Source organism: Chlamydotis macqueenii, chromosome 1 (genome assembly GCF_036417535.1).
Source record: "Chlamydotis macqueenii isolate bChlMac1 chromosome 1, bChlMac1.mat, whole genome shotgun sequence".
NCBI lineage: Eukaryota > Metazoa > Chordata > Aves > Otidiformes > Otididae > Chlamydotis > Chlamydotis macqueenii.
Window position 1 is genome coordinate 38970870 of NC_141556.1, and position 12419 is coordinate 38983288.

At 42.8% G+C, this 12419-nt stretch overlaps 1 protein-coding gene across 1 annotated transcript in view; it reads left to right on the forward strand.

Annotated features, from left to right (window-relative positions):
- Nucleotides 1–357: 357 nt before the first annotated feature.
- MYRFL (myelin regulatory factor like) overlaps nucleotides 358–12419 on the forward strand; it is a 49266-nt gene continuing 37204 nt past the window's right edge. The window contains exons 1-2 of the mRNA XM_086740035.1: nucleotides 358–403; nucleotides 7430–7520. Coding sequence (XP_086596161.1) covers nucleotides 358–403; nucleotides 7430–7520 — 137 coding nt within the window. The remainder of the gene's footprint in view (nucleotides 404–7429; nucleotides 7521–12419) is intronic.

Below are 12419 nucleotides of genomic sequence, written 5' to 3' on the forward strand. Positions count from 1 at the left end.
AGATAAGTAATTTTTATTGCTGCTTTTTTTTTGCGCATGTGTAATTATGGTTAGTACTGGGACCAAAGGTCCTTAAAACAAGAACATTAGATGTACTGAACAGAAGAACACACATCACCTTCGTCTTGCCTCAAAAGCTTTGTCAGATTCTCCTTGTGTGTAGCAGAGTTTAAGTAGAGCCCTGGCTCTAGTTATGTAGGAATGAAATCAGCTGGGACAAAGTCATTGAAACCTCTGACAAAAACATGATGTGGTTCTCGGCACATCTGTAATCCTCGGGAAGAGAGACTGGGCGTTTTTCTCAGTTGGGACTCTTCAAGCAGGGAGAGGAAAGCAAAACACTTCCACTGAATTTTCATGGATGTGGTGGGAGAAAATGAGGCCTTGCAGCAGTTCTTTGAAGGTAAGAGTCAAGTTTTAAGAGAGCATTTTAACAATTTCTGGTGGCAGCAAAAATATAGTAACTTTTTAGGGTCAATTGAAGAATGCAAGAAAAAGAACCCCAAACCTCAAAGCTTTAGTGTAAGGCGATACCAGAATTAAACAGTAAAAATGGTATGAATGGACAGCAGTGCCTTTTCCATTGTACTTCGGCCAGAAGACCAATGGGAAGGTGGACCCAGCAGAGCCTGCAGTACTGCTGTGGTAATTGCCAGGAAGAAAAACTGGGAAGTGGCTGAGGTCTCGTGGCAATTTATTACTTCTGAAATCTTGGTGATTTTCATGAGGTTAGAGAGCTCCGTCCCTGCTCTTATTGTACCATGTCAGGTTAAAGAGGCTTTTCTTCCCACTCATATCATTCTTCTAAAACAGACTGATTATAATTGGTAAAATGGTAATTGTGGCAGTATCCTCAGGATCCTTCTGAGAAGTTAAACTCAGATTATTATTCTTTTTTTATTTGTCTTTTGGCTGGGATCTGTCCTTCTGCCTTTTTCCCAAAGACATTCTACATTCAAGCAGGTCCCATTAGTGTCCTGCTTTTCTCTTACCACAAAATTTACTTTCTAAGAGATTCCATAATCAAACTGCATTTCTCGGGCCCTGCCGTAACGTGATTCAAAATGGCTGTTCAAAGGCTTATGTATTTTTTTACTTTTTTACTAAATATTTTCTTCCCCTTCTTCCACTTTACACTTCACATTTTTTCCCTTTCTATTCCAAGCTTCTCATTCTGAGTTTGTTTTCCTTCTATTACCTGTGCAGGTACTAATGTGATACTGATCTCAAAGTAACTTGGAAAACTACCTTTTCTGTTTTAGATAATGTGGACAATTTTTGTTTCCCTAGATTTAATTTCCATTGTGCTAAATAACTTGGTTTGTGTTTTCTGTTGTGCTTTTTTTGTGGTGTGTTTTTTTTTGTTTGTTTGTTTGTTCCCCCCTACCCCCGGCACTCTGTTGGCCTTGGTGAGAGGTGGAAACTCTTAACTTTTGAGTTTTAATTTCAAACTAGGAAATTAAAGATTCTCCAGCATTTAGGCCAAGAAATTCACATCAGCGAACCACAACCTAGGGCTGCTACCCAGCAAATGTGTTGTTTATAGATGTTAGGGAATTCATACCATGTTTTTAAAGTTGACTTTAAGTCATGGAGATCAAAAGCTAACAAACTTCCTTGGCTTTGCTTTCAGCAAAATGTTGGTTTTTATCAAGCTATTTCTTCAAGTACTGCACTGTTAAATACTTAAAATAATGCTGGACATGAGATATATTTAAAAAAATCTCATAATCAGAAGAGTTTTTAGGAACTGAGCTGAAAAATGGAGCTCTAGGGAGTTTGGGATCAGTTCAGTTGGTTTTTGCAACAATGATACTTTGATGGTAGAAGGTATCTCAGATATTTTAGCTGTATGAGCTCTTTAACTAGAATTACTAATTGTAATTCTAGAGTTACTAATTTAACTCTTTTTAGAAGGTAGTTTGGTAGAACATCTCTCTGGGCAAGCATGATGAGGAGAAGCCCTGTCAAGTCCACTTAATTGCAAGAAAAAAAGCATCTTGGGAGGTTATGTTCCTTCAGTATTGTTGGGTGGTTCTGCTGTGTAGTGCTAGAATACAACAGAGGTCTAACACCGTGGAGTGCACAGGGATGCTGTTAGGTGGCTGAATTTCATCATCTGGACATACTAGGTATGCGTCATGGCTCCAAAAGGTAATCATTCTTTCTGCACATAGTAGCTAGGCTCCTCTTGCTGTTAAACCACAGGTAAACCTGAAAAGGGAGCAAAGTGATTTACAGCAAGGTTTGCACTCTTCGAGTACGGGCTGAACTTCACTGAATGCAAGGCCAGCTTTAACTGATGGCCTCTCTCCAGCTTAGCCCTACAGCTTGTGGGTTGGCTTTATAACCCCACCTTGTGAAGCAAGAGCAATAAACTGCTAGTTCTAACTTGGTGGCCTCTGAGATCAGTCATAACAGCGCTAGAACATCGTCTTTCAAGGCTACAAAAAAAGCTGAGTCCTGCGATACCAAGCGGAGAATGCCGCCACTGAGGAAGTCTCTCTGCTTTGTCAGTGGTTCAGTTTTGGCTTCCAAATGCATCAGCTGGCAGCTAAGCACAAGTATAGATCTGTTTTGTAAGATTATTTGAAATTCATGAGCAAAAAAGATCACATTTTCCCCACTGCTTTAGTTCCTTACAGTGTGTATTTGTTTTGACAGTCATTAGTAAGATAAACTCACTTTTGCAATATTAAGAGGAGACAATCTGAAAAAGGAGGTTTTCTTCCAAGGAAAATGAGATAATGTTTGTTTTCCTGTTGATCACTACTTTCAATAGTCAATAGACCTCCTTAGATTAGATATGACTCTAGCTGGGATTTGACCTTGGCTTTTTCTCAAGAGTAAATGGCTTTTCTCTTGTGTGGCTGTTGTGAGAACCTGTTAGGTTTTTTTTCTCTCTCATTTCACTTCTCCCACACTAGGGGTTTAATCTTTGAACAGGTTTCCCTATGATTTCTGTTGAAATGAATACTTTTTAATTAAAATACTTGGGGTTTTTAATAAGTAACTTCCCATTTGTCAGGGGAAGGTCAGGGCTCCTGATGAGCTCTTGTGCCTGTCCGCATGCAGCACAGCGATCTGTTCTTGCTGACATTATCAATGGGTTGAGACACTCAATGAAGACCAACCTAGTTACACTATTAAACTCAGTCTTCTCTTTTTTTTTTTTTTTTTATTGTTGGAAGGTACATTGAGGTGTCTGAAGTGTGTGTGTTTGGTCTCAGTGCTCTCTGTGATCTACAGCAAGCTCTTAGTGGAATCTCTGTACACCCATGCTCCTGGAATAGAGTTTAGAGCTCTTGGTAAATAAATAAAGCTACAGAGCATGCATTCCATTAAACACAAAGCACTTAAAACCCCAAAGGCATCTCATACCATTTTAAAGATGGGAGATTGAAACAGGAATAAAAGATGAAATGAGGAATTTAAAATATTAATGATAAGATTTGTTTCTCTGGAAAATGTTCCTTTGGGGAAAAGCCATCTATCTTGAGACAAGATCACTCCTTACCAGCTGGAGTGTTACAGGTTTTCCTGCCTTTGCGTAACCATAGGCTGTGGTATGTCCACAGTTCATGTCCATAGCTCTGCTGGCCCAGCAGCTTTTATCGCCGACTCCAGGTCTGTTCCAGTCAAAATGAACTGGACTATCCTGAACAGCTCAAATAGTGACCAGTACTCTTGAGTCCTTTAGTGTGAAAGAAGTTTATGAAACTATCAGCCCTCTAAGTAAGGCTTAACCTTAGTGTAAGTCCATGAAGTTCAACTGGACTTTTCACTGAGCCTGTGTAGTGGAGCTCATAAGGTTTTGAGGCCAGTTTGGCTCAATGGTAAACTATCTTCAGATGAAAATCAGTTAGTAATTCTCAAGCAGAAACATTTCCCTCAAGTTTGTAGCAAACGTTTTTAATTTCTCCTTTCAGCAAGCAGGTATTAAGGAGCACTGTGTGCAATTTTTACATCTCAAGCTGTTATTTAAGGATTGTTCTCTCTGTAGAACAGTTGATGTTTTAACACAGATTTTACTACAAATAGCTGGACTTGGCTGGGAACCTCTTGGCATCCTCTTTTAATGTCAAGAAATGATCAGTTTAGTACTGATTTTTTTTGCCAACACAGAAAGTTTGAGAGAATATTTTATTGGTTGTGGACTGAATTTTTGTTTGCAGAAAGAGCACCCTAACAGCCTGGTTATTTGGGTACTCCTTTGGAAAGTGACGGCTGTGGTTCAAGCCAAATTCACAACTGTGTGTGACTTTCTCTGAAACAGCTACTCTGTTAAAGACCTAAAACTTACCGCAAGGAGTTTCTCATTCTCTGTCCCTCATCCTTCACTTTGCAATTAGGTGCTACCAAAAAGGAGGCAATGGATTGAAATGCAGTCGTGTGTAAGCGCTACGTGGAAGTGCTGGGAGAATTAATCGAGGCAGGTAATTCAGGGGTTGAGACTTGGTTACAGAAGTGTAGAGTATAAAGTGAAGTTCAGGAGCCAAGTGACTACGGCCTCATGACTGGTGGAAGGGAGGGGATGTCTGCCAAAGAGATAGAGATGAAGCAAGCAACTGTCAAGATTAGGAGGCTGGAGTTCAGGTGACTCCTTGGGGGCCTGCGGGTGGGAATAGGGACAGGCTAGGCAAGAATGGATAGGGAAGCAGAAGCCAGTGGTAGAACTGAGAGGTTTGAGGCTTCAGATTGAAGAAGAGATAACAACAGAATATCAAGTTTATGGAGAAATGGGAAAAATAGTCATATGCTGCCTATGACTGCAGTCTGCTCTGCAGACAACTGCCTATGAAACCCCAGTCATTGCCTTGACCTTTCATCTTCATCAGTTTCTTGGGTAGCTGTCAATCCTCTGCGCAGTGACACTCGAGTTGCATGTATCACCTGGTGCAGGCTCTTCCCAGAGATGCCTGGGCACACTGTGGCATGGAGTGTGGACCGGGAGCAGAGATCCCCGAGCACGAGCTGATAAAGGCTGCTGACTCCGCATACCCTCCGGCAGCTCTTAGCCAGGCACGCGGTTCTGCGCAGGAAGCTGTGTGTTCACAGGGGCTGCTCAGCAGGGCTTGTCCACCTACGTACACACAGTTCACTGCTCTTGCAGCCACCTAATGTCCAGGTGAGCGACTGGCTTGCATACTACCCGTATCTATTAGGTACTTACTGTGATCACATGCCTATGAAATGGATGTCACGATGTTAAATAAATTTGCCTGTCATCCAACAGCTCCTCCTCTGCTGAAACAGATGCCAATGCAAGCACATGACGCCGTAGGCTAGGGAAGTACATATAGAAAGGAAGAAAGTTATTACAGTTAAGTTCTACAGGGTGGCCCAGTGTACTGGCTCTCCTGTGCACATGTGTCACAAAACTTTCGTTAGCGGTGGCCTGTCTTCGTCCTGGTGCACTTCCTTCCTCTCCCAGCACAGAATCACTTATTCCTTCTTTCTTCTCCCTTAGCCATTTAACCGTTTATGCAAAGTGGAGAGATTAAGAGGGGATCATGCATATTGCTGATGTCATCACTTAGCAACAGTACCAGTCTCTGGACTGTAGGATGTCCACATTGAAGGCCCTGTCATTGTTTGATTCACAGCTGTACTTCCAAAGAGCTTGTTTCTGACCTTGGACGAAATAAGGAATTCTTGGTTTTGTGGCACAGGAAAAACACTTTGTATCTGACCTCTACCCTCATGTTAATGACAAAGTTATATCATTCTGCATAAGGGACAGGCAACTGGAACATGAGGAACAGAGGGGTAAAAGGAAGAGAAGGTGATTGAGTCATTTTCCTGTGGACTACATTAGCAGAAGGAGAAGTGTTTGAGATTCGGGGGGGGCAGATCCTAAATTCAGAGATGAAGAGCAAAAAACAAGTTTGAGAAAGGCTGTGAAGTAAAGCTAGGCTCTTATACTCTCAAGCTGTTTTTGCGAAGTGCTTTGCTGCTACTTCAAGACTTTTCCATGTTACAATTTTGCTGAGGCAAGTAAGTATGCTGCACCTGTTGCATCTGTTCTTCTCTGATGTGCAGAGGACAGGTTGGTATAGAAGGCAATACGTTGGGATGCAAGGATCTATCACTAGCGCACCTGCAAGTTGCTATCTCACAGTGAAAGGCAGCCAAAATTAAATCTGCAGCAGCAAGAAGCAAACAATGCCTAGATCAATCTGAGATCACAAAGCAATTCAGGAGATGTTTATTAGCAATGTGAATTTATGTATTGAGATAGACACACAAGGGAATTCTTGTGCAAGGTGGTAGAACTGGATTTTTAGATGTTGCTTGCAGAGAACTAATGCCTAAACACTGGGTCAAGAAGGAACCGTGTTGAATAGAGACATCAGGAAAAGAACAGAAGAAATTTTGTGGTATGACTTTTTAGCCTGCACGTCTGATGCTCACTACAGTGAGAAGGGTGAGAGCACCAAAGGCAGCTACTGCTCCTGTGCCCAATGACAGTGATTAACCTTCTGTGTTCTCCCACCCTGCTGCAGAGCTGAGGGGAAATGGTCGGTGTTGGCCGCTCGGGACTGAGCCACGCATTCTTGCTCTGTAGGCTACTCCACTTTACCTCCTGCAGCAGTGGGACACAGCCACGCACTGGAGAAAGCAGTAACTTAAACGTCCTTATCTTGTTTGCTTTCTGACTGGCCGCACCCGTATTTATGGAAGGCTTGCTGGAGAGGTGGGGAGCCTACAAAGCAGTTCTGTTTGTTTGGCTTTTTTAGAGAGTTCCGGCTGACTTTCTACAAAAGTTGTCATGAATCCCAGAGAGTTTACAATCATAAAATCTGTTTATAGCCTTCAGTTACCAAGCAACAAAGGACAAAGTACTGAATCTTTCTGTTTATTAATACATTTAACATGTTAGTGGGCTGTTTTTTTTGGGAAGAATTAAAGGAAGCCACCAATCAAACATTTCTAAAGCTTTATTTTTGCTTTCTTTAAGCTCAGGATGGTGGATTTTTACACTGTTTCACAAACTCACTTGCAGTACTAATGCAGAAAGTGGATCTGTGTGTGACAATGTCTGCGCTTTGACCCTGTTTTGATCCCAATGTAAAAGAGTAAAAGTTATCTTCAAAATTCCTTTTTCCAGTTGCAGTCTGGGGCCCTTCACCCTCTTGCTGTGGTAATTCAGTGAAGCCTCAGTACCATGTGTAAACTGGTGTTTGCTTGGTGCTGCTGCGTCATCTTCACCTTCCTCTGCACATCCTCTTTTACTCTGCATTTCCCATCATACTTTCTCCCAGAGTGACCAAAACCAGACGCGTAACCCACCTGCTACACACGAGACAGGGCAAGTTTGGTTTTCCTTTGTGTAGGACAGTGGGCAGCATTACTCAGCCTGAAGTACTGACGACTCCTCCAAATTCTACTCTCCTAATTTCAGTCTTTTTGATGTTTTTAATTTTAGGGCAAGATGTCCATGGAGCCTTGGAGAATCCCATGGTGGACACAAGTATGTTAGAAGAATTCATCAGTAGTGACGTAGAATTTGGAACTTTGTAAGTATTACAGCAACACAGAGTTCCTCTCCTTCGCGACACTTCTTAAATTGTTTTCATTAGTGCCGTGATAAAATCTGAGCACAACAGTCAGACCTGAAATCTAAGTTTCGAGAGGATTGTGGCACTCTTGATGTTGTTACTTACTTGAAGCTGCATGAGAAGACCTGGAAAGATGAATGACAGACAGTAATGGAAATATGGTCCTCTTGTTGTTCAACAGAATGAATTATAATGAGGTCTGGGATAATTCATGACTGTTACACTAATAGTGGCATTAAATGCAAAGCTCTTAGCATTTGTGTAAGTGCTTGTTTAGTGTTTATGTACAGAGTAAGTGGTATAAGTGAGACTAATGTTTAATAAATTGAGATAATAATGTAATCCTCCCAGTCTGAGGGAAGTAGGGCTGCTGTTTTCATCCTAATGCTTCATTCAGAACAGAGAAACTGTCCACTAATCTCTTCTGAGACTAACTTTAAGAGATACGAAGGACACACAATGAAAAGGGTCATGGTCAAGGGTGGAAAGTTGTGCAGCACAGATCTATCAAAGACTTCAAACCCAAATCTTTCATCTAGACAACTGTCAGATGACTGTTGTTCAATGCAAAATATTATTAATGGGCTGACACTTGAACTTGCCAAGAAGCAGAGCAAGAGGGGGTGTTTTAAAAATAATGAAACATGGGATTTTTCATTCTGGACACATGCAGAAGCACACATATTTACTTACAGTGGGATAAACAGGCTTCTACATGCTCTAAATAATGAATAATGAATTGATTCTCTCTCTGCCCATCCTATAAAAGTAAAGAAGAATGAAGAGATTGTTGTATATAAATACACATAACCTTTATTTTCTAAGTGACTAAACATGTATCAGGTTAAACAGATTATTGAACTCCTGTATGACAACTTTAAAATGTTTTATTTTACTTTTATACACAAAACATAGCAGAAATATAAATGTGTATATATATGCTGTTATGTAGCTTAGGTACATTAGATATTACAGTTGCAGTGCTACTAAGCACTTACATGCAAGAAAATAATCTGTAAAGCTACTATGGGTTTAGAGGCTTAACGGGATTTTACAAGGATACTACAGTACTAATTAATTATGGAATCAAGAAGAACATTCACCGAATCATTAGGTCTCTGAAAATAAAATGATGAAGCATTTGTCTGTATTGCAGACTATTTCTGCATAAACAGAATAGAATCTCATAAAGGAACTTGCCAAAATGTGTCAAAGGAGAAAAATATTAAAAGCGTCCACATAGATACACACAAAATGCCGACCAGTGTAACGGCGCGTGCAATACTGACTGCAGACTGCAGTGCAAAGGTTGCTGTTACCACCAAGGTCTTGGGTGCATCGCTAAAGATCATCTTGCATCAGACAGGCCATTGGCGTTACATTTATTCTCTTACACCACATGTGAAGCACCACGTGAGTGCCTCTTCTTTTCCTACAGTGGTAGCTTACTCTTGAGCGGTGAAAGGAGAACACGGGTTGCCTGTCCCTTCCTAAGCAGATATTTAAATTGATATCCTGTAAATTGATATTCTGTAATACAGAATCATTTAAACTACAGAATATTTTTTTTCCTTAAAAAGCACAATGACAGTTTCAATAAAATTCTAACTTGGAGACATATCTCTACTACCTCTGTAGTAGAATGAATGCTTTCTTTGTCCTAGAAAGTGTTTGTCTCTGTATTTCACTGAAATACTCTAACCTAAAGTGGGAACATGAACCAAATGTGTTGAAGGGAAGTTTTAGACTTTGTGGATGTATCTTTATAAATTTTACAGGGCCCATTTGGAATTCTCTAGGTATGGATCGAGTATCCCACAGAAAAATAACAACTGAAATGTTTACTAGCTCTTTATTCAAAGTTGAAAACAATGTTTAGAGCAGTAGACATAGTATTTAAAAGCATCAGAGAATTTGTTTTGAAGGAAATTAAAGATTATTCTAACGTGGAATTTTAAAATTTCTTTCCTAAGAGGAATTGTGTAGTTGAAGCTAACCCAAAATGCAGGGTTGTGGCTGTGGCATGTTAGAAAACCAGTAGCGAGGCCATTATGAAATACACAGGAACATGTTAAAAGTAATAGGCTGTGACCAAAATTGAAACTGTTCTCTCTCACGCCATCCAAACGCAGAAATACAAAATCTGAAGTAGAAATAGTAGAATGAAAATCAGGTGATGGAAATTTTCCATTAATGCTTGAAAATATTTGCTATGTGTGTAGGAACATGTGTCCCTTTAAGAAATTTTGTTTTATTCAACTTTTGCCAGAACACTGGGTCTTAATAAAGGAGCTGTGCCTCACCAAATGCCTGTCATCCTTCCTCTGCTCTAGCATTTTTAGCCCAACATGCATCTTAAGCACTTGTCTTTCAGGTAGTGCTTCAGGGCAGTGTGTGAGCCTGCAATTCTTAGGAGTACCTGAAAGAGTTAAGAGTCAATTTCCTGAATCTCCATCTGTTCCTAATGTAATAGAGGAAGCCTCTGTAGTTCCTCTAAATTGCAGCGAGATGTCACAGGATTTTCTCCGCCTTAAGCTGCTTTGAAAGCATCATCATAAAGGACTGAAAAACTTGAAATAAAATAGGAGACGTGACAGACCTGTGCCCTCAACTGACAGGAGACAGAAGCATAGCCTCTGTAGCGGTTTGCTGTTGACTTAGGATGCTCCTATTTTCAATGCAGAAGCAATGAAGTGGTTTTGCTACGTAGTGTGGGAACATCTGCTTGTTGCTGTGAGCTACGCATGAAGGATTTGGCCTAGCTTAGACTACGGTGTAGTTCCAGGTCTCACTCTAAGAGAGTAATCCTTTACACACTGTCTGACAGGAGAAACTCTGTAAGCGTAAAAGCAAAACAGAATATCACAGGGAGAGATAATACAATATAATAAAGCATTTACCAAAGAGTAAATGATCAAGAACCTTCTTTCAAATCTCAGGCATGTGAATGGGCTGAGCTGCTGGAGAGAAGTTGAGAGCAAAGCTCATAGTGTCAGCTGCCTAGGAGGAAACATTTACTTCCTGCCTGTAAATCAGGACAAAGCTGCACAGTAAAATATAGGCAGGTATGTTCTTGTACAGAGCAGTGTGCTTGAAGTTCTTTAGAAAGGAATCAGGAGAGGTCGTGTTTCCAGAGATTTATCTGTTTGAGTAACAAAAAACAGTTGAATACTAAAAAATACAGAGTTGTGGCTTTCCACAATGACCTCTCCCAAACAGCAGTGTTAAAACATAAATCTCTCCTGCTTGGCTATGGGATTTGGCAAGGAAGTTGCTGCTGATCACGTGGAATTTTCTTGGCTCCCAGCCAGCATTCCTCTGTTATGCCTCCAGCCCCTGGCTCTCAATGGCTTGTCAGAGCATAACTGCCCTCCCTTCCCATCCCACGCCTCTGCACCTGCTCCCTGTTAACACTCCCACTGGGGGGGTTTGAGGGTGCTGTCTTATGCTGGGACCTTGCCTCACACCACCAAGGTGCCAAGGGTGAGCCTCCTGTGCTGCGCTGGCTGCCTGCAACCCTGAGCTGCTGTGGAGGTGGTTTCCAATTGCGAGGACATGAACTGGGAGGCGAGTCTCCAGCTTATGTAGCTGTATGCAGAGGAAAGCAGCCCAGCTCTTCCTGAATTTGGCGTGACGCAGCGTTACCCAGCACCTGTGTTCAGGGCAGGTGACAGGGAAGGTGCTGGATGAGGCCCTGCAGGGGCCTGCGCTTCGTGGGCGAGAGAGCCGACACTCGAGACGTTTTTAATTTGTTACCAATTAACACAAACTTTTGGTTAGTGTCTCCTGCATTGAGAAAAAGAGAATTAGACGCTTAGGGAAACGCCGGCCGCCTTTTCGAGGCTCAATTTAAACCGAGCGCTTCCTCCTGCCCCGCTCGCTGCCGCCACTCCTCACTCGGTCTCTCCCACCGCCCCCCGGGGGTACGGGGGTGATGGCGGTGCGTAACGGCTTCTCCTTCCCCTCTCCTTACTCGTTTACCTCGGGTCGAGCGTGTGTCGCTGGCTGCCCGTAGTCCCCTCGGGCTATCCCCGTTCCACCGCGGCCCATGCAGTGGCCGCCGCCTCGGGAAGGACCCTCTCCCCCCCCTCCCCCCCCGGCGCTCGCCGTGGCATCGGCCGCAAGCCGCGGCGGGCGGCGCTGATTGGCTGACTGAGGCGCTGGCGGGCGGCGCTGATTGGCTGACTGAGGCGCTGGCGGGCGGCGGGGCGGAGCCGGCTGGGAGCGGCGGAGGGCAGTTCATGGCCGGCCGCCAGCCCCCGCCCGCCGGGCCCTGTCCGGGCCCTGTCCGGGCAAGTCTCACGGTTTATTCTCTGTTCAGGTTTCAGCAATGTGTCGAGATTCTCCCCGGTGATAAACTCAATAAATAATAAACTCAGCTGTAAATAATCCGTCAGCAATGGTGTTTGGGTTAAAATACGGCTGATTGGCTTGTCTTCTGTGAGGAATGCTGGGTGGGTTTTTTTTTTTGTTTGGTTTTGAAGCTTTTCTTTGAGGATGCTATTGGGGTGGGCCTGTTAGTGCTCTTTTATTTTCAGTTCTTTTGTGATGTAGGCATAGAAGATGCTGTCAGAGGGCTGGAGCACCTCTCCTATGAGGACAGGCTTTGGGGCTGTTCAGCCTGGAGAAGAGAGGGCTCTGGGGAGACCTTAGAGCGGCCTTCCAGTACCTAAGAGGAGCCTACAGGAAAGATGGGGGGAAACCCTTTAGCAGGGCCTGTTGTGATAGGACAACGGGTAATGGTTTTAAAATAGAGGGAGGAAGATTTGGACTGGATATAAGGAAAAACATTTTTACAATGAGGGTGGTGGAACACTGGAACAGGTTGCCCAGAGAAGTGGTTGATGCCCCATCCCT